This window comes from Rhinopithecus roxellana, chromosome 13, assembly GCF_007565055.1.
Source record: "Rhinopithecus roxellana isolate Shanxi Qingling chromosome 13, ASM756505v1, whole genome shotgun sequence".
Taxonomy (NCBI): Eukaryota; Metazoa; Chordata; class Mammalia; order Primates; family Cercopithecidae; genus Rhinopithecus; species Rhinopithecus roxellana.
The window spans coordinates 64,596,082-64,619,045 of record NC_044561.1 but is presented as its reverse complement, the minus strand read 5'-3'; the positions used below and the strand labels follow the sequence as shown (position 1 = coordinate 64,619,045).

At 32.6% G+C, this 22,964-nt stretch overlaps 1 protein-coding gene across 6 annotated transcripts in view; it reads right to left on the bottom strand.

The window, feature by feature from the left end:
- NCAM2 (neural cell adhesion molecule 2) overlaps nucleotides 1-22,964 on the bottom strand; it is a 570,822-nt gene that overhangs the window by 61,451 nt on the left and 486,407 nt on the right. For 5 of the 6 annotated variants that reach the window (XM_030915246.1, XM_030915247.1, XM_030915248.1 and 2 more), the window contains 3 exons: nucleotides 15,573-15,692; nucleotides 13,533-13,654; nucleotides 4,728-4,908 (listed from right to left, as the gene is read on the bottom strand). In XM_030915246.1, coding sequence (XP_030771106.1) covers nucleotides 4,728-4,908; nucleotides 13,533-13,654; nucleotides 15,573-15,692 — 423 coding nt within the window. Of the gene's footprint in view, nucleotides 1-2,889; nucleotides 4,519-4,727; nucleotides 4,909-13,532; nucleotides 13,655-15,572; nucleotides 15,693-22,964 lie in introns of those variants that run through there. The other variant, XM_030915249.1, reaches the window with a different exon arrangement.

Here is a 22,964-nt window from a genome sequence, read left to right as displayed (position 1 = left end):
GAAAACTTATTTTGACAGTCTACAATGCATGAATACAAAAATAAATTAAAACCACACTAACCTTTGAACTCTATATCTTCTCTAATTTAAATGAAAAGACTTAAGATGTGCTAGTTTATTACAGATAACTTATTCCCAATACGTTTGAATTTATATTTTATTTTAAAATGAAAAATAAAATCATATAAAATTATATGATCATTTTTTCATATTTTGAAAATATATAGTATTAATGCCACAAGATTTGAAAGGTTCCCAAATTCCCCATCATCACAGCCTTTAAAGTTGCCTCACAAAACCTAGATCTAAATCAAACAATTCTTAATTTATGGTTTGTTTCTGATATGACTTTCCATGAGACCTTAGCAAGCTGGAGTCAGTAACAGTAAATTAGACATGATTTTATAACTTTTTTTTTTCAAGATGGAGTCTTGCTCTGTCACCCAGGCTGGAGTGCAATGGCATGATCTTGGCTCGTTGCAACCTCCACCTCCTGGGTGCAAGCAATTCTCCTGTCTCAGCCTCCTGAGTAGCTGGGATTACAGGCGTGTGTCACCATGCCCAGTTAACTTTTGTATTTTTACTAGAGACAGGGTTTCACTATGTTGTCCAGGCTGGTCTCAAACTCCTGACCTTGTGATCCACCCGCCTGGGCTTCCCAAAGTGCTGGGATTATAGGTGTGAGCCATCGCGCCCTGCCGAATCTGTGACATTTTTACAAATAAAATAAATACTTCATTTTCCCCGTTTTGATAAGTTGTGTTGGCTTCGCATCAGCTGCATAGTTTCCAGGGGTGAATACCATCTCCTACCTTCTCAGATGACTTTGTCTGTGTGTCTGTAGGTGTGATTTCTCCATGACTACTTGATTTGTTTCATCTAGCATTTTTCATCATAAGAGACCTTCTAACACTGGCCTTTCCCCACCTCTGCTCACCTTCTTAGAAAAACTTCCTGAAAGCATTAAATAAATATGGAGTCTAAACTCCCTAACCTCACATACAATCCTCTGCCCACTTGTACCTAACTTCTCTCCCAATGAGGTCAGCAAAGCAGCACGTGATAGGGATACTTCACATCTGTTCTGGTTCAGTGCCATTCACCTTTCAGCAGCATTGGACACTTTACATGTATTCTTTTTGAAATATGACCCTTTTTTAACTTCCAAGATACTACACTCATGTTTTGCCAGTAAGTCTGTAAAGTGTTAGTCTCATGATAGGGGTTGGAGTGGTCTGGTTTCTTTTTCCAGTATAATATTATAGTTCCTTGGGACTCAGTTCTTAACTTCTTTCTACTCTTCAGTAATTCAAGAAATATTCTTTGGAAATCAATGCTGTGCCGGTCACCCTTCTAGTTACTAGCAAACATAAATGAGTACTACAGACATCAACCCCTCTTCAGAGATTTTAGGCACTGCTTAGATGGGCTTATCCTCACTCAAGTACCATTCACCTGTTAACACTGACAGCATCATGGGGTATGTTTCCAAGCCATGGTTATCTTCTCATTTCCATACCCACATATCTAACCAACAATTTGATATTTCAAATTTAACAAATACCAAATGGATCTGATGTTTGACCCTCATTTTTCAAATCTTGCTTCTCCTACAAAATTCTTCACCTTAAGAAATGATATCAGCAATGCTCTAGGTGCTCAAGCAAGGAACCTAAAAGTCATTACTGACTGAATCCAATCTATTGCAAAGGGAGGGTTAGTCTACACTTACAATGTGTTGGGAATTTTTTCGTTCTCTTTTTTTTTTTCTACTGCTGTTCATCCATCAGTTGCTCTTACCCATATGAGACTTAATAACATGTTTATAATGCCTATCTTTTCATGCAACTTTTCTGCTTACAATTATTTACTTCTTTTGGAAGATGTTTTACAATTATGTTTTTAGAAGCCCTTGAATTATCTGGTTTGCATTCCCTCTCTGACCTTATCTTCAGTCACACACTTCCAGGTTCTCTTCCAGACATCCCTTTTCCAGCTCCTAGATCAGATCATGTTCTTTCTTGTCTCAGAGATACCTTCCATGTAACACATTTTCCCTGGAAAGTTCATTCCTGCATGTTTCCTTTGGAAACTCACTTTCTAAGAAAAATCTCTCTTAGTTGCAGTTATTTGTTATTCTAACTCATGTTGAATATCTGTCTTTCCCTAATAGATTGTGGAGATTTTGGGGGATAGGGGTCAGTTCTGTATTTTTCACAGATAAATCCTTAAATCCTTTGTACTCATTCAAGCGTTTGTCACAAAGAAGTACTCCAATAAACAATCCTTAAATTAACAAATAAATACATCTTAACATTGCAGAACCAGAAGAAACTCATTTTAGAGATGAGGAAACAGTTATTTTGACAAGTTATGTGACAGAAACAAATCTGGGAATATAAACCAGAATTCTGTCCACTTTCTTTCCAAGTCTTGCCTACAAGCTCTCAGGACACAAGTTTCTCAAATTGAAAAAAAAATAGAGAGAGAGAGAGAGAGGAAATGAATCATAGCATGTCTTGGTTACTTTGGTGCCTTCATATCTGTTTTTATTACCTTTTAACTTTTTCCACCTTTTGTTTATATGTATTGTTGGTTTTTATCATCAACAATTATTATTATTATTATTATTATTATTATTATTATTATTATTTTGAGATGGCTCTGTCGCCCAGGCTGGAGTGCAGTGGCGCGATCTAGGCTCACTGCAAGCTCTGCTCCCGGGGTTCCTGCCATTCTCCTGCCTCAGCCTCCCGAGTAGCTGGGACCACAGGCGCCGCCACCACGCCCGGCTAATTTTTTGTATTTTCAGTAGAGACAGGGTTTCACCGTGTTAGCCAGGATGGTCTCCATCTTCTGATCTCATGATACACCTGCCTTGGCCTCCCAAAGTGCTGGAATTACAGGTGTGAGCCACCGCGCCTGGCCAACATTTTCTCATAAAGATAGCAGAGTCATTGGGGGTGTAACATTTAGTAATCTGTGTAAAATCTATTTTTTGATTTTATGTTTTATCTATGTTATCTACTTCATATAATATTAAATTTAATACATTATTAAATTAAATGAATTAAGTTAATTAATTATGTTTCCAAATATATACACTAAATTAAAAATTTGGGAGATTGTAGTACACTGTTGCAATTTTCCTTTGGAGGAGGCTCTGGCTCAGTATGGGAACATGTATAGCATGTTCCTGATATTTGCATGAAATATAATTACTACTTACATACTCATTACAATTGTAGAAGTAGTTTCTGATGTTTCAAACATAGAGATGTAATGAACTCGATTGTACATTCAGTCATTCTTATTTAGATGTGTTATCTTGTAAGGGCATCAGATTTGTCATATAACTAGAAGTATTTCTGGCCTCCAACATGTCATTAAACCTCTTAAAATCATATTTGTAAAATGAGAATAATGCTTCCTTATCCAGCTCAGATTTAAGAATAAAATGAGATAATTAATACAGAAGTGCTTTGAAAATAATAAAAAAAGTCATTAAAATATAAGATACCCATGTTATTTCCAGAGACTTTTTACTTCCTAATTTTAAACTATAATTTGGTAGAATTTATGAATTAATATTAGCAATACAAAGCTCTAATATCAATTACTTTTAAACCTTATAACCAATAGTAATTACTTTTTAATTGAAAGATTAGTCATATAAAACTGCTTTCAATTACTAAACAACTGATGTATGATATAACAAAATCATAATATATAAAATTAGCATCAATTTGAAATTACAAGAGGGTTTAATAACATGATTGAACTAGCTAGTTTTATTTATTTTCCCATTTCAAAAATATTATACATCTATACTTATACTCTAATATAATAAGACAAATAAACCTTGGTTTCATGGATTAATATGCTGCTCTTTTCTGCATATATGTACAAATAAAGAATATACTATAGATACATAAATATCTGTACATGTCTGCATAAAATTAAAATATTAAAAGTAATAACAGGGAAAATAAATGTAGAAATATGAACAATTTGGCAACTCATGAACAGAGTTAAATGTTGTTTTGAGTTAGAATAAATTTTTTATCTTTACTTCAAGAGCATTTATTTGAATAAAAGTTTAACATCCCTGTTGAGAACTTTCATAATGTGACTAACATACTAAGATGTAACAATGTAAGCGTTGTTTCCTATCAATGATAGAATCTAACCAGTGTGTTGCAAAAGCTGATTTACAGTGTTCTTCCATTTTATGAGCCTTCTTAAAACTCTAGGTATAGGTCTTTATGGAATTATATTTGTGGCTGTTCCTGCCTTTCTTTGTGACTAATTTTATGTTTCCAAAATCAACCTGCTTGGTCAGGCATAGGTTGGCTCAAATCTAACAAGAATTGGAGCACCAGTCTCTACATGATTGGCAAGGAAATTGTCTTCTTAGTAAAGCTTTCATATGGTCTCAATAGACACTTTTCACATTGACTATCATCAGTCACTCTTACTCTCTATGTTCTCCTATTCATGCTTTCCCCACCACTCCAGCTATGAATGGGTTAAAAATATATTTGCAAATTAAGCAATACCCTATGGCAAGAGTGATGAGAAACTCTGTGTATATGTCACACTAATAATTAGAACCTGGAATTTACATTTCAGTTGGTTTTAATTATTAATAAGAAAAGTCAATAAGGGTTATAAAAAGGTGGTATCATGTTTATTGCTCAGTCTAAAAAGAATATAGTTTTGCTTACCTTTAATAATGTTGGGCTTTGGTGGCATGCTGAATTCATAAACTGTCGGTTCAGAATATCCCAACCTATTGGCAGCTGTAATCTGAACTTCATACCCCATGGTCCACTGGAGATGCTCCAAAATGATGTGGTCTTTATTTCCTTGTACTTTTTTCTCTAGCCATTGGTCTTCCTTATCTTTCTGTGAAAGCAATAAAAATGCATTTTGTAAATATCCATACACTAAAGTTGCACCTTTTTAGAAAAATAATTTGTATTGGAATTGGAACAATACACTTATTTCGGATATTGGAACAAGTTTGATAGTTGTTCCACATTATTCACATATCCACAGGAATACATGAAGTTGCTGTGTCAGTGAAGTCAGTATTATTTCCAACATTTTTCTATATAAAATATAATGTTGTTTATATTAGCCAAAAAGTGGTTTTGTAATTCATCCTTTATTCAGTGGTTGACAATTGACCTCCATTAAGATTTTTTTTTATTTCACATATATCAGTTTGGTTTTTGGCCATTTTGTTGATTATTAATCTTTATGTGACTGTGAAAATGAAACATGATATATAGAAAAAACTTAATATGTCCTTTAAAAGAATTGCCAGGGACTATTGTTAAAGATCTTTGGGGGGGAAGAAAGATAAAGTGTCTTGAAATAAAGTCTGGATATGATTGATAGATTTAAATTATCACTGGTATTTTTTACTACTGTGATGTTTTGTGACATAAGAAAATAATATACAAAGAAAATTACTAAGTTTTAAATATATCATTAGCAAAAGAAAACAAAACAATGCCATCCTATTCTCAAACATTCTACACTTAAATACTATCTTGCTGCTTTTCTAAAATATAAACTTGACCATATGACATTTGAATTTCTCTTTATTTGACAAAATTACCATTAGAACTACAATTACTAATGAAATATAAATGGATATAATTTTATAAATGAAATTTTCTAAAACAGTACGATTACTGGGTTGGGCCATACATTAACAGTTTCAACACAGAAACCTTCCTTAACCTTTCTGGCTTGTCTTCCTTCTCTCTATAACAAAAGGGATGGTAGCAGCTGCTTCTGTCAGCTTTTTGGGAGAGCAATGAGGAAAATTGAGTAGGTTGTGTATTTCAGGGCCTTAGAGATCATAACCACTTAAACAAATAACAGCTATTTTAGGATATAACTGTTTCCGTAAAAACTGTATGGAAATGAAACATTTTCTCTGGAATCATGTATCTAATAATCTATCGTTGCAACTGCAAGTTGTACTTTCCCAAGGTGTAAGTATAGACAAATGACATCCTGTCTATAACAACAGATGCAGACATGTCTTTTAACCTCATAGCTCAGCCCTATATTATTCTATGTTGAGCCAAAATTTTACACTGCTTCTTTGACTATAAAAAATAACGATGCTTTCTCCATTTTTGGTGACAATTAAGTATTTGTTCTCTAAAATTGTGAAAGTTAAATTCATGACTGCATTCAATTGACAGTATTCAAACATGGAGTGTCCTTCAGAAGGAGGCAAGAAGATACTATAATTTTGATACCACACTGTTATTCTCCTTTTCTAGTTAATTATTTTTTTTGGTGACATAGAACTTTCATTACAAAGGAAATAAACTTGTTGGTGACGTAGAACTTCCATTCCAAGAGCACAGAAAAGTTTGGCCTATTTTGCTATTTCACGTAAAACTGAAGCTATTAGAACCCCTAACGAAGCCCTGGTTTTAAATGAACAAGCAGTACAAGTTATCAATATACACAAGAGGCACTTGCCTTGATTTTTGAAACTTATGAATATCTGTTTTTATAAAAATGGCCTGTAGCCAGTACTACTTAAGATATTATGAGGTGTATGAATGATGGAATAACTGAGAAGACAGGTTGTTAACTTTTCTAAGTTTATCAATGAACAGTAAGGTTGAGAAACAAACCTAGTTGCAATTTTGAAATGCTTAGGGCAGCTATGCTAAAAAGCCACAGCTATCACAATACTCTCTGCCTTCACCCATTGATTCATCAATCATTTACTCAGTTAATTGATTAGTGAGGACTTTCTAGAAGGCGTGGACACAAGTGACCAAGACATGTGCAATACCCTCATGTTGGAGTTTACAAACCAGCCCAGAAGAAAGACATGAGGCCTTTGAAAAATGAGAAGGTGCAATGGAGGCATGTAATACCTAATAAAGTCAAGGGCTAGGCAGGTCACCGGTGGGGAGGTGATATCTCCCTTACTGGAAATAATACACTCTAGTGCCATTTTTCTTTTCATTTATCCTGAGTTAAAGACAAGAAGGTGCCAGTTTTTGCACAGCTTTAAATCCAAAAAGAAACACAATGATTTTAAGCCTTGGATGCATGATCACTGGGAGATGTATAAGTAAACACTGTAGTTGTTTCAAATAAATTTCTAAAAATTGTGTATATATATGTATTATATATGCATTATAATGAATTAGATATGTGTTATATATACCTATATGTAACAAAAAAGCTTAAAAAGTCAACTCAAAAGTAATTTGAGATGATACGTTAGATGTATGTGTATATACATATACACACACAAACATAACATATAATTGTATATGCTACGTATAGCATATTCAGTATGAATATGCACATATATACATATAGCATGTATTTTTATAAGTTATAAATTGTGTATATACACACACATATATGGCAAGGAAGGGGTGTATGGCAAGGACACTGAAGGGTGGTATGAAGACAAGGGATCCATGAGGCAGCAGACAGCTACATGTCCCTGTGGCCCTGGCTTTACCTCAGTTATTCAGTACTTTCTATGTAGCGATGAAGTGGTTGATGTGAGTAAGTATTTTCGTGGAAATACTTGGAATTCAGTTTTGCTTTGTATCTGAGTGAAGATGTGGGTGAAAGAGCCAGAAAATAAGCCAAAAACTGAGATATGAATTACCCCAGGCCAAAAAAAAAAAATGAATTCTTTAGAGGAATAGATAGATAGATAGATGTCATGTCCTTCAGGTAATCCTTCAAAAATATCATTTTTGGAAATTAGGCATTTAAGGTGAAACTTCTGTACAAACACAAGACAATCTCTTGTAAATTAACAATCATTTAGCGCTTAATTGTTGAAGCCCTTAAGATGATAAATTAAAGGGCCCTCCATCATTCTAACTATTTGGGCTGATAATATAAGAAACCAAAGGGAGCTCTAACATGTTCCCAATATAAATCAATTTCATTTTCCTTTCAACATTAGGCAAGAAGGCATTTTTAATCCCCTAATTGCTATTCCTAGGGAATAGGAAAAAAATTAAAGTGGGTGTTACCAAATACTCCCCTGGCATCAAAATCTCAAGTATGCATATCTGTAGAGTGTCTAATTTACAAGGTTTAAATGCCTAGGGAACAATTTAAGATAATCTAGTTGCAAAACATTCCCCTAGGTAACTTAATGAGATGATTTCCTGAATATGGCTATTATTAATAAGCCAATTAAATGTTGAAGGGCAGCTACTGAAAAAAAAAAAAAGGTCATTTGCCTTTGGTATAGCTTCTCTTAAGTAATTCTTTTTTTTTTTTTTTTTTTTGGTCGTCAGAAAATAGCGGGGCCACATGGCAATTCAGGGCACTTCTTAATAGTGATGCTGAAGCCATACTATCAGCATTTAGGAAAATATTGGCTATCATCTGTATAGGGAGGAGATTAGAGGCAAGGTGTAAGGGTCACTGTTTTCTTACTTTCAAGGGCTCCTTGATGCTGTTATTCATAACAAGAAATAGTTTACTGACTCCTTTTGAAGTCCCATGAAGTATATCACCAACATCATTTTAAATATAAACTGAATAATTTTAAAATGAGAGGACAATAGAGAAGGTGAGCTCATATAAGCGAGATGAAGCATAGATTCCTCTGACTCCCATGTCGTATGATTTAAGATTTTGTATGTATATAAAGCAGGTCCCGGTTCCTGGATTCTCTGGTAGCGTGGTTCAGGTAGTCATACTTACATGACCTCACAGAAGGCCCAGATATTATTTAAAACTCCATTTGCTACTCTGAATGTCAGAGAGGTGATTGATCAATCTGGATTTTATTTATATAAGAAATATATATCTACACATATACCTTATATTATATATATAATTGCATATATAGACAAACAAGCATATATTAATATATACACACATATACACATATGTGTATATGTGTACATATACATATATACACACATACACACACCCACAGAGACCGTTTACAGAATTCAAGAAGAGTACAAATGGGCAAACGAGAAGGGCCAAGGGACCTGGCTTGAATAGCATGGCACTGTCAGATTCATTGAGAGACCAGTGAGTCCTTCAGAGCTGTCCTGGGTAGAGGCACAAAAATGTCCATATCAGAATATCCAAAAGAAACAAACAGGTACTCATTCATTGTTAGCATGGAACCTGGGACAAAAAGTTGTCCTTTTATAAGGATATTAATCTTAAGTTTAAAACATCAAATTGTATACAAAATTATATATATATGCATATGTGTGTGTGTGGTGTGTGTATATATATATACCATATATATATATATATGTATATATATATATACACACACCACACACACATTTGGAAGGTTTAAAGGTTTGACAATTTTAGCAGAGTTCTAAATTTAAATCTCTTTTTTCCATGATAATAACAAATCCTACTTGCCTTTGTTCCATGTGCTGATGCTTGGTAAAGTTTTTTAAAACTAGGCCCTACATAATCTGTTCCTAGTCTCCACCACCCACATAGTACTTAAGGCAAAATAAATCTAATTTTTCCTATTCATTAGTTTCTGTGTTCTCATATCTATAAACATCGGCAGTGCATTTTTTCTTGTGTTTCTTATTTCCCATATTAATTATTCAATTTATAATACTATTTATAATATAGTTATAATTGCATAATGAGCTAATTTATTTATTGATTTATTGCTGTATTTGTTCATTCAGATAACATATACATACAAAGAAAAATAAAACTCATTCTCTTAACTCACAGCAAAGAAAAACTACTAAAAACTTGATACTCTTTAATGTCCATAAGTATTTATTGTTTAAAAATTCTTATACTTCAAAACTTAAACTATAATGGTTTTAAATACATTTCCATGTACATACATAAACATTATTAACTGGAAAATACGTTTTTTTAAGGACCAAAGCTTCATTTTACTTATTTATTATTTTAATGCCCTTTTCAAAATTACCTTTCTTATCCTATGGCCACTGAGATAGCGTACAACCTCCTGGACTCCAAATTACTGAAGAAGTTCAATTAAGACTTACAAATGCTAGTCCTTATAGTACTTCCTCACAATTGATTTTAAGCTACCAATTATTTTAGCTAAGGAAACGTATTTAATATGCCAACACTAAGTGATAGTTATGATCCCATAGCTATCATCACATTAGAAATAAAATGGTGAAAAATTCATGGAAGCATGTAAAAATCTATTTACTAAATTATACGAAGTTAGATTGACACTATAAGTACAAAGTAGACTTAAAAATAACTTCATGATTTTTTCCAAACATTTCATGAGATTAATATGTTTGTCTTTATTTTCCAAACACATGGTTTAAACTTACTGATTTATTGTTAGAGACATTAATTTTCATGAAGAGTCCACAGAGATATCTAATTCTGCTTTTATTACTCTAGTTCTGTTCTAATAAATTCTGTCTTCATAATGGGTGAGTGAACAAAGCCATGCGCTGTATTACAGGTTGACAGAATAATGGTGCTTCCTGGTTCATAATCTATGGGAAGTTTTACACTTTCTACAATAGGATATAGCTATTCTTGTCCTTTTCCAGTGAAACCCAAATTAAAGGTTAGATTCAGTGTTTGCTAGAAATCAAGTCATATAAGGAATATATTGTCAGAAGTACATTGTTCTCAGAATATAGCCCTATGCACAGTGGAGTTGAAAGGGATGGCCAAACAAGAAATCAAGAAGTGAAAATCTTAGAGATGTTCCTTATTTTCCAGATTCCTCTATGTACTTTTTTCTTCATTTTTTATTAAAAATATATTGAATATGTCTAAACCATTTTTCAAGTTATTCAGTTGCACTTTACTCCACTGTAGAGTTCACGTAGTTTGAGAACCTAATAGATATCATATGAAAAGAACAGATGATCAAGAACTTTTTGAAGTAGTTATTTCACTTTTTATTCAATCATGGTATCTTCAATTGGATCCTCAGGGCATGATGTTGACAGGATGGAAGAGGTGGAGAAGAGAAGAGGCAACAACAAAATAGGGATATATAGATATTTTAATGGATGAAACTAGAAAGCATACTATCAAGTGATACAGTCAAGAGAAACTGTGCCAGGATGGCTCTCTCTGAAGGCATAGGAGCTGGGCAGTTGATGTGAGATGAGACAGTGGTAGAGGGGTTGCCTCTTGTCCAGTACTGTTGCCATCCATGTTTAGACTGTTATGAATTACATTCTGATGTCTGTCCCCTCTCCCCACCAAGTCACTCAAATTCTCTAGTTTTCCTGTTTTGCTGAAAAGCTTCTCATTTTATTTGAATACAAGCCACCCAAATTTTTCAATGTTGTCCTTGAAAAAATGTGAAAAAGTATCACTTTATATTTGGTTAATTACAAAATACAAAATATCCAAGAGTGAGCAATGTCTATCTTGTAATACAAAGGATATGGAACCACTCCTTTTACAAAATTTGCCATAGGTGCCTAAATTTCTACTATTAAAATAATGTCCCCTGTTAAAATGATAGTAGTTCTAAGATGGATAACTTAGTAATTGATCAGACATTTATGTATGAACGAATACAATCAATCATTTCCAATGCGTTATGAACAACAGATCCTCTAGTACTTCTGGAGTTAGAAAGGGTTGGAAATTAGAAACAAGAGGAGGGAAAAGGACATACTTTTATCAGAGTGGTAAGCGCAGACATTGGGTAAATGGGAGAAACCAGGCACATTTACCATTAGGTTGGGAGGAGAAAGAGAAAGGAGAGAAAACGGAAGGTATAAGTTTACTGGAGACAAAATTTGTTCTTGTTTAAACTTTATGACTAAGCCATATCAACTATAACTTACCAACTATATGCAAAGGTAAAATTTATTGAGTACCATTATATGAACTTGAGTCCCTTCGATCTTACTAATCTCATTGTGCTTCAAATCTTATTTCTATCCATCTGTGTTTCACACATAACTTCTCAAAAATATTAATTCTAATCCACATTTAAAGAAATCAATATGAATTTGAAGTCAGATTTTTAAAATAGTAATTTATGTTTTAAACTATGTATATGTATACATAAATATATGGCTGTCTAAAATGTCATTATTTCCATTTTGTGACTCTACTTTGCTCTAAATAGATGTAGTGCTACTCAATAAATATTTTTGTTTACATCAATGACTGGGGCCACTAACAACAATACAGTACAATTAAAAATATACAACACGTTGTTTCACGACTAGTCATTGCATTTCAGAGTCCACTGTGGGATTTATTAGAATTCCTTACAAACTGTTACTATCCCCAGTATTTTGCACAATAAATTTTTTCATCCTAGAACTGTGAGCAACAATCTGCACGGAAAGCCTGTTGTTCTACCAGTCCAATTCATGAATTCTGGCCAAGCCTACGTCCCTAGAAAAAATGATCTTCCTTCTACCGAGTTTACAAATGTGCAAACGAGAATGGCCAAGAGACCTCACTTGAGTATGAAAGCTGGGACAAACACTTGTCCTCCGAAAGGAGTATTAATTTTTAAAATTTTAAAAAATGATTTGATATCTAAAATTAATTATTAAAATATACCATTCAAAATCAAATTTTATTTTGTATTACCCCTCAGAATGTAGATGTTTGAATTTAGAAGCAGCAATATTATAATTTAGATAATTGGGGATTTGTGAGAAAATATTAAAAATTAACCCACACACTACTATGGAGCAATTATTTTAAACACAATCTGGTAAAATATAATTAATTTGGATAGCGCTAACATGGATTCAGTCAACATAAGCATAAAATGCATGTTGTATGAATCTTAGAAAATTTAACTTAAAATCATGTTTCATTTTTAACATATTTTACAGTAGACACCAATACTCCAAGGTACGTATGGAAAACAATTCTGAAGAAATTATTTTCAGTGACCTTTGAAATCATCTTTACTGAAGGCAAAAAGGCAGTGCCCACAGTGCCACTCTATGACTCTGCAACTAGTGAACATTGTTTACCTCCAACCGCTATCAAAAATCTGTGTGCAGCTTTTAGCTCTCCAAACTTCCTTATTAGATAGCGCTAATTAAACTTGAAGAAAACGATTCCCTCTTCCTCAAGTTCATGGTGGCCGTTCTTTGTTAAACGTTATGGCTAAATAAGTCAAATTATTTGATTAATTTATTTTGAGGTGTGATTTTTCTATTAATACTACCTAACATATGATTGACAGGGGACTTAGCCTGAAGTTACTAATATCAGATAAAATGAGAAGCTTGTCAGCAAAACAGGGGAAATAGTATCTCATTTCTGAAAAGTTTACCAGTCCCATTTCACACCTAAAAATCACAAGATGAAAACCATGAGAATATTTTGACGATCCATGCTTAGATTTTAAAAAATCACAATGATGACTATCAGGAATGGAAGGAAGATTAGCTCTTATTATCACAATTACTAAACACACATTCTCTCCTGATATGTTTATAAATTCAGTGCAACTCAATTTAATTTGAAAAAACCTAGTATGACATGATAATAAACAAGGTACTTACACTCCTATATTTCACAATGTATTCCAAAATAGGGGCCCCTCCATCGTCCTGTTTGGTGATGCTGAGTTTAAAGCTCTTTCCACTGCTTGGCTGTCCATGTATGGATGGAGGACTTGGTTCACCTAGATATGCAATACAACATTTCTTCATTTGCACACATTTCAGATACCTAGAGAAACTATATTTTAATAAAAAGAACAGTAATGTAATCAAAATATATGGTGTTATCCTGGATTTATCATTTGTATTGCCCTTTTGTGATATAATTTCTGATCCTCATTTTCCCCTATCCAAGAAGCAGCAACATTATAAATCTAGAAGTGTCATGCCAAAACTGTGGCCTCAGGACCAAATATACTATTTTCACTGATATGCAAATACTCTGAGAAAAGTACAACATTGCACAAATGTAAAACTTTATTTCTCTTATTATTAATAGTATTAAATCATTTTTATTTTCTTAATATAAATTTAGTTTATAAATGTTTTGTAAGCATTTATTAATAACAACACATTAACACATCAATCTGTATGGAATATATACCTACCAGTAAAGATACTGACTTGCAATTAGTTAACCTGCTTTAATAAGCATTTTCCTTCCTGGGTGCAAATTTGAATAAAATTTGCAGTATCCAGTTTTACAGACCTGTGTTTCAATATTTCATTTTCTTCCAGGTTCATTCATATACTTGCCTTTGATATTATTCCTCAACATAGAGATAGCCATATAACAATGATGCTTACATTGTTTTGAATAGAACAGATATCTACCAAAGTGCAATAATTTTCTATGTGAAGGGCCAAGAAAAATAAAGACCATGGACCGAAAAGGATTTCATATCTCTAAACCAGAATGACCTGTTATTTCTTCTCAGCAGGATATTGTCATTTCTTTTTTCTTTTCTTATTTTCTTTATTCTTTTTCTGAGGCAGGGTCTCACTCTGTCGCCCAGGCTGGAGTTTCATAGTGTGATCATGGCTCATTTCAGCCTTGATCTCCCCAGACTCGGGTGATCTTCTCACCTCTCACCTCAGCCTCCCAAGTAGCTGGGACTACAAGTGTATACCACCACACCCAACTGATTTTTTTTTTAATTATTTTTTGTAGAGACAGGGTTTTACTGTGTTGCCCAGGCTGGTCTTGAGCTTCTTGGTTCAAGTGATCTGCCTGCCTCAGCCTTCCAAAATGCTCGGATTACAGGTGCAAGACACCCTATCGGGCAGGTTATCTTAACCACTAGCATTGGGCATGGAGAAAAGAAACTTACCAGACAGATTTTATGATTACCAACAGAGAGATACTCTGTAAGATAATATATTGTGGCCATTTTGACTGTCTTTATATGCGTGTGTGCATATATACATACATATACACACATATACATACACACACACACACACATATATATGTCAGGCAGTGTTATGCATAGATTTTTATAACAGTGGTTCGGTCGTATTTATTATGTTTTCTCACATTTAAAGTAATTTATTTAACATAAAGGAAATGTTAAGTCTTTTAAAATTTAATCTTCACTTTATGTAAACTCAATTAACTTACAATTCCTCAAAACATGATAGTTACCAGAACAAGTCTTCTCCTGAAGTCACTGTTGTAATGAATTAACATAATGATTCATTTTTTGACACTTAAAGCTCATATAATTTGTGGAACAAGGTCAATAGTCAGGCCTCCACAAAAGAACAAAATATTGAACATGTTACCTAGACTTTTTTTTCTTTCTCCCAGAATATAGTCAGAAGACTACAATCCAATTAATCACTTTTGCAAGGAGGACAATTTCCCGGGAACAATTTTTGCTCTGTGTATTCTAGTGCACTCTTTTTTTTGCCTCGCTCTAAAGCAAAGTGATTTTTATATTAATAAATCTGAGATGTCACTGTCTTCAAAAACCACTTCACCAAAGACACAATTCATGTCCCAAAAGTGTTGACACATCTCCCTACATTTTAAAACCTATTACATTTGCAAGTAAAGAAAATGACAAAAGAAAATAAAAAATAGAGATGATTACTTACGGACTGGTAACGTTTGGAAGATTTCGATTTTACTGTAGTCTCCTTGTCCCTTTCCATTTACAGCTGCAACCCTGATTTCATAAGTTGTATTTGGTTCCAGGTTGCTCAAAACAACCATTGCTAGAAGAAGAAAAAATATATATATATATTTATAATTTGACAAATTTTAATAAGAAAAATGAATCAAACTATTACAATTCTGAGTGAATAATTTTACTGCAATCTTTCCATGAAATACCTAAAAAATAGATAAGTCATATAAGAAGAAAATGATTTGTGAATAGTTCTCTTTTTCACCTCTATTTGAGCTTTCTAACCTATGCACTTTCAAAGAAAATTACCCATTTCATGTGTGATACATTCACAAAGTAGAAAGTTAAATCTTTTTAATATTCAAAAACCAAGAATGATGCTAATGATGTTAAAATACATACATTCTGTATGTGTCTCAGGTAGAAGTACTCTACAGATTATTTCTATAGTATTTAATAGAATCATGGCATTTAATATGTAGATTGGCTTCCAATGTGAGGTGATTTACTTATGTCAAACAAGTGTGACAAAGTTGAAACTACAGCAAAAATAGTTTATTCTACAATTTCAAATCAAATCAAATTGTTTTAATTCTAGCTTGAAGCATACTCATAACTTGTATTTTCACTCTGAGTTTCTTCTCATTTACAACTCTACCAGACCTGGATTCAATAAGACACTAAGGAAGAAGAATATGAAAAGGCATAGGGAAATAAAGGTTACTGGAAATATCTAGGTCATGTCAACCCTTGTTATTTGACCCTTGATAATTTTGGATGCAATTACTGATTTCAAAATATTACATCTTCATAAATTCACCTGATGGAGCTACTAGAATTTTATTGTTGCCACTTTCTTTAACTGCTTTTGCTAAAGAAAGCGGAAACTTAGCGAGGGGATATAGCAATGTCTCGATGAAAATCAAAAGGAAGCTATGTTTGGTTTCCACAGTGACTCCAAGCCACATAATCAATTAATATTAGGAGATATAAAAGATTAAATCATAGCTAATTAGGATCATCTTTGCAAAACTATAGTTTTACATAAACCATGACCAGAAACGATATACATGCAATCACATTGTAATATAATTTATTAATATGTTATTTCCAATAATTATATTAGAATTTACTAGATAACATATTCTTTGTATTTTATGAGGATACTTAATGAATTTGTTGTGATAATTCCTTTTGTTCTATTGTTTTCCTCAATGTTTATAATCACGCTATTTATTTAGCATTTTGTTTGTTTTCTATAGAGATGGGGTCTCACTGTGTTACTCAGGCTGGTGTTGAACTCCTGGGCTCAAGCAAACTGCCCACCTCAGCCTCTCAAAGTCTGGGATTTCAGGAGTGGGCTACTATGTCTGGCCTAGCATTTTGTATTGCAATCATTTAATCTATATTGAATTACTTATCACATTCTAGAAAAGAAAATAATACATTGTTGAATGCACTGTGTCCAAAATTAAAAGTAAAACAATATATAAAAATTACTTAATACCAGATAAATATTAATGGCTACAACACACATATCAATCAGACATTACTTAATCCTGTACAGATGTTCTAAAATCAACAAAAAAAATAAATTTCCAATTGGCAAAGTTTAGTTTTGTATTTCTCAATTTCTCAACCTGATAAGAAACTGAACTTGCTTTTTGGAGTGTACCGCCTTGTTGAAGCCTCAGATTATAATACATTACTTCAGATTTAAGGGAGGCCATTTGGGAATAGATCGATCGGCATAGAAATCCAACCAATTAGAAGCGGCAAGGATAAATGGGGAAGCCAAGGCTTAAATGCAATGATTTCTCACAGGGTAATGACCTGCAAGCTTTTCAGGAAACCCAAACTCACTTGATAATTGGTAGTTAATGAGTATATAATTTAAGCCCCAGAAAAGTGTATAGTTACACTGAAGAGAAGCTGAGTGCGTAGATAGAGCTGTTTATATAGATTATGGAATGAGAAGAGGAAATTTAACAAAGGTTGCTAAAATGCTAATAAACTGGAATTTTACTGTCTTTAAGATGAAAAGCCTCTGCTGAAAGTCAGCATAACATGAATTTGTTTTGATACTACCTTTTGTTCCATTCTTTTCCTCAATGTTTACAATCAAGGCATTTATTTAGCATTTTACTTGTTTTTAATAGAGATGGGGTCTCACTATGTTGCTCAGGCTGGTGTTGAACTCCTTTAACAAGAGTTTAAAAATCACAATATTTTATTAATTTAATCAGATAATAGATGTTTTTAAAAACAAAAGCAAAGGTGAACTAGGCTCGTATGTCCCTGTGCTATCCAGTCAAGCTTTCATTAGGGTAAAGAGCGCAAAAGAACACAGACTGTGCCGTAACATCACATTGACTGTCCAAAGGTCTAACATGTTTTGGAATAAGTCTCAAAGAATAAATGCCCTTTTATAAAACAGCCAACTTTGATATATGATACGCCTTTCCATATTTCTGTGATATTCTGGTGCAGCTGCAACACCATTTTAAGAGCATTCGGTAGTTTGTGACTTGGCTGCGTTGGTGATGGCATCTGGTAATGCTTATATTCAATCGTATTCTTAACACAAGGCAAAAGGAGAAGCAAAAGAATGTAAACATACACTCTCAATTGCAAATAAAATACTACATAAATCATAAGCATAGAGATCATTATTCTAGATATGATTTCTTCATCCTTGTGGGTTAAAAATTGGTAACAACAGAGCTACCAAAGTACCAGGGCAAATCTCATGTGAGAAAAGTTGAGGTTAAACAATAAAGACCATTCTCACCCCACATACCCCAGCAACAAAAAATCAAGTGCAGATCACACTTGAATTATCTGAGTATTTCAGGCAAAAGCTCTTTCTGGCTTGCATTGTCAGCAATCCCCTTCCTTTAACATTTCACAGGTGCTATGAGGAGCTCTGTGTGCCCCGCTACCTCTGCCAAGGTAAGTATTTCCTTAGTTACATTGTATCAACTCAGAATGGAATTTCCCTGTTTCCTCACATGTTTCTGTTCTCAGAGTCAAGGCTTACCCATGTACTGACTGAGTTTCACATCACTTGGCAGAGGAAAGGAGCAAAGAGGTCACACTGATGGCTAGACTGTTATTACAGTCCTGGGCTAAAACATGCAAACTGAAAGTGGCCAAAGAGAGGTTTTATAGATAACCTTTAAAATTATAGGAAAGACGCATAAAATAAACCTATTGATGCAAGTTTTACAAAGTTTATATACATGCAGTCAGTTTGTTTTTGAATTCTGAATGCAGATTTTGATACAATAACCCTTATTACAGGCTTATTAACACTGTGTGAACATGAAGATTATTGTGTGAAAGAGAAAAACTCCACACATTGAGACTACATTAAAGTGAGAGGGAAAAGATTTGGAGGAGGCAAAGCCTGGATCTGTAATTTGACTTGCCTTTCTTAAATGAGAAGATATATACATCAAATCATCTGTAATTTACCGGCATTTTACCAAACATAGGGTTTCTGAACACCCAAGGTAGGGACTAAAAGCAAACTACCACTTGGAAAATGAAAGGCTGTGTACTCAATAATAGACTTGTACCTCAAATTATGAAGTTAATGTAAGACTTTCTTTCCCTAAATCTGCATACACAAATAGAACAACAGAACCTTAAACTGTAGTGTGGGATGGGCTCTTGCCTTGTAATTTATTGGAAATTCAAACTCCAGAATTAGGAGAAAGCAGATCTAGATTACAAACAAGTAAAAGCTTTTAAGGACAAATGTATAAATTAAGGTACTTTAAAGCTATATTTACAGCATGATTTACAAATCTTAACACAGTTCTTCTGGAAATTATAAACAATCATGAATTTTTCTTTGGCATGGCAACAGAAATGAGTTCTCTATAGAATCTGGTTTCTTGAACTAATTTAATATTTCTACATCATTTATATATAATTGAATTTGAAAAATAACACGTTATCACCTGTCTATAAAGGCAAAAAAGACAAAAAAGTCAAGATACATTTAAAAAAAGTTTAACTAAAAAGATGGCAGAAAAAATATAAATCCTTTTCCATTTTTTATCAGTTTTGAAGTGATCACAGTAGAGAGAAAAATTTGAATTTGAAAGTTCATTCTCTTTTTATTAGAGAATCAGGCTTTATTAAAGGGAATTTAAAATAATTTTTAGTTCCTATCCTGTATTATCAATTCCTTCCCATTGGTTGTCAAGAGAAGCAGAGGCTATAGAATATTTACAACCCTTGCATCAATGACATCAACTAAATACATATTTGGTAACTAATAAAACTCAGGAAAATTCTAACACTAAATTTATTCACGTTCTTTTTCCATTCTCAAACCCTGGCTCTCTCCACGGGGTTTTTGTCCTATTCAGTGTAAGCAAATACAGTCTCCCCAGATGTAGAAGTGCTTTCTCACCTAACCCCAATGGAACTGTTCATATTGTCAAGTACTGTGCAACAATTCAGAGAGCTATGAGAAATTACAAAGCTTAGCAAGGGTAGAACTGATCATTCAAAATAACAGTTGGTGTTAATCTCCTCAGATAGGTCTGAAAACACAGGGAAGTCCCTCAAGTTTCTCAATTAAGACAGCTTTTGCTCCGTAGACAATTAAAAGAAGCCAAATCAGGGCTATTTTTGAGAGAATTATCTGACTTACTTCTGCAGGAGTTAGCAACTGGCAAAATAAAAGTAAATTTTTACTGTTTCTATACACATGCAGAATATTTTAATACTTTGACACCAGCTACACATATAAAAATGACTTCAGAGATAATTCCATTAATAATGAATGGAATTCTTTAAGTTTCCTAAAGAAGCTTAGGTAGTTAATCATCTCAGTTCAATTATATTTTCATTTACTTCTGAAATTTACATTTGCATTTTTGCGCAAATTATGTTGTGTTTGAAGTTATGATTACTTGCATAATATCAATAATATAATCTTAGTTTTTTTAACAGTACTTTAAATATTTTATGAATAATACTATAACCTGTATGCATATATATTTTGGTATAAATAACTTTTATGGATAGATTATTGGTAAAAAAAAATTTATATGGATATATATTTTGATGAAGAGTGGAAAGAAAAATTAATCTAATAATGATGCATCATTTGTCTAGGACTTTTATCAAAACAATATGTTGATGGCATTATTTTAAGATCACAGTTCGCACATCCAAATTTTTATTATATATTTATTGTACTGCCTATGTTATTTTCCATCGTGAGTATAAGTTATACATAAAAATAAACAATTTAACAATTGGAATTTAACTGCTGTGAGATTTTATACAGGAAGTACATATTACCCTTAAAATCAGATGGCTTCCTATTTAAACTGAAAAACTTTCCCTTATATGAAAACATTAATTTAAAACATAAGTTTCATTTAACAAAATATATGTTTCATAAACAATTTATACTATTTTCATTTCAAATATAATACTTCTTAGTATATGTAAAATTATTTATTCAAGAAAAATTCAATTGATGTTTTTTCAAGGTCCATTAAGTATGTAAAATATCATAAATGTCTAATTACTAAACATTTCCTTCTATAGTCTAAATTCATAGGTTTTTATAAAATATTCATAAAATATCTTGATGATGGCAGATAACCAGAAAATTGTTTTTCACTCACAAAATTGCTAACTTCCCAAAATGTTCACATTGCCGAATTCTTTTTCTGCCACAAACTTCTTAATTTTTTTTTTTAGCAGGTGAACTGCGATGAGTTAAGGTTTTGTAATTAAATGCTCCTCTCTCTTTGGTGCTGACAGAAACTCTAACCTCCATTTTAGCTATTTAACGTCCTAAAAATATCTCTATATAATTTTCCTCAGTTATTGATCATGCCCTCATTGTTGTATTTGGCTATTATGAGAATCTTTTTATTATAAGGATCTTGTGAGGACACATATCACATACCATAAATACTATCCTCAGCCCTCATCTAACCTACACATTTTAAATGTAAAATAATAATTCAGTAGTTAGTTCCTGAATTTACATTTTAAAAAATTATACCAAATGAACCACTTTTAAAGAAATTGACCCAATGAGGGCACTTGTTAAATCTATAGTAGTTACCTTTTATTACAAATGTACTCTACTCTTGTTGCTGAACATGGAAAACAAAGTTTACTTGTCCAAGTAAAATTTGTTTTAGGGAAAAATCTATTATTCAAGTCCTATCTGATCCTGTTTCATTTAATACCGGAACTAACAGAGTTTGGTTACATTCTCCATTTCCTAGACCAGCAAAGGGAGGCTCAGAAAGATAAACTAGCCACTAAACATTAGAGTTTGGATTTGAACATGATTCTATCTTAAGCTAAAGCTTTGCATAACCCATAGCTTTATATTGACCTATTAATATAAAACTAGAGTACAGAGAGCACTTTGTAGTAAATGAAAATCCTCATAAACATGAATTATAAGGAAAATATATTATCTCCCAATAAAACATTAAATACAAAGAAAAATAAAAATGATAAATAAGAAAAATGATAATACTGTATATGCTTTTCTCCCAGCTTTATTGAGAGATAATTTAACGATAAAAATTGTATATATTTAAAGGGTTTAACTTGATGTTTTAATACACGCATACATTCTGAAATAATCACCACAAATTCAAGCTAATTAAACATATCTATCAATTCTCATATTTACCAGTTTTTTTATATGTTTGTATGTGTACACTTATTATGTAGCCTCTTAGTACATTTCAATAAGTATTGTTAACTATAGTTACATTTCTTGTTAACTTAGCACATATCCATATGTATCATTAATATGGCATGGTTAATTATAGTCACAATGTGGTACATTATATCTCTAGAATGCATTCATCTTGCATAACTGAAATTTTGTATCCCTTGACCAACATTTCTTCATTTCCCTCATCTCTCCCTTCTGGCAAACACCATTTTACTCATTGCTTCTATGAGTATGATTTTTTAAATTCCACATATAAGTGAGATCATGCAGTAATTCTTATTTAAAGGCTGAATAATATGTCTATATACATATGTGTATATATAATGTATATAAATGTATATACATGTATAAATAATATATAACAATGTACTATATTCTAATATATTAACAATATTATATATATTCTATATATAAACAATATTCTATATACATATGTACACACATCGGAATATTATATGTGTAATAATATATTACAATATATATTTTATATACACACACACACACACACCATATTTTCTTTAACCATTCATTCACAGATAGACATTAAGGTTGTTTCCATATCTTGGCTCTTGTGACTAATGCTACAAAGAACATAGACGTACACATTTCACTTGAGAATAT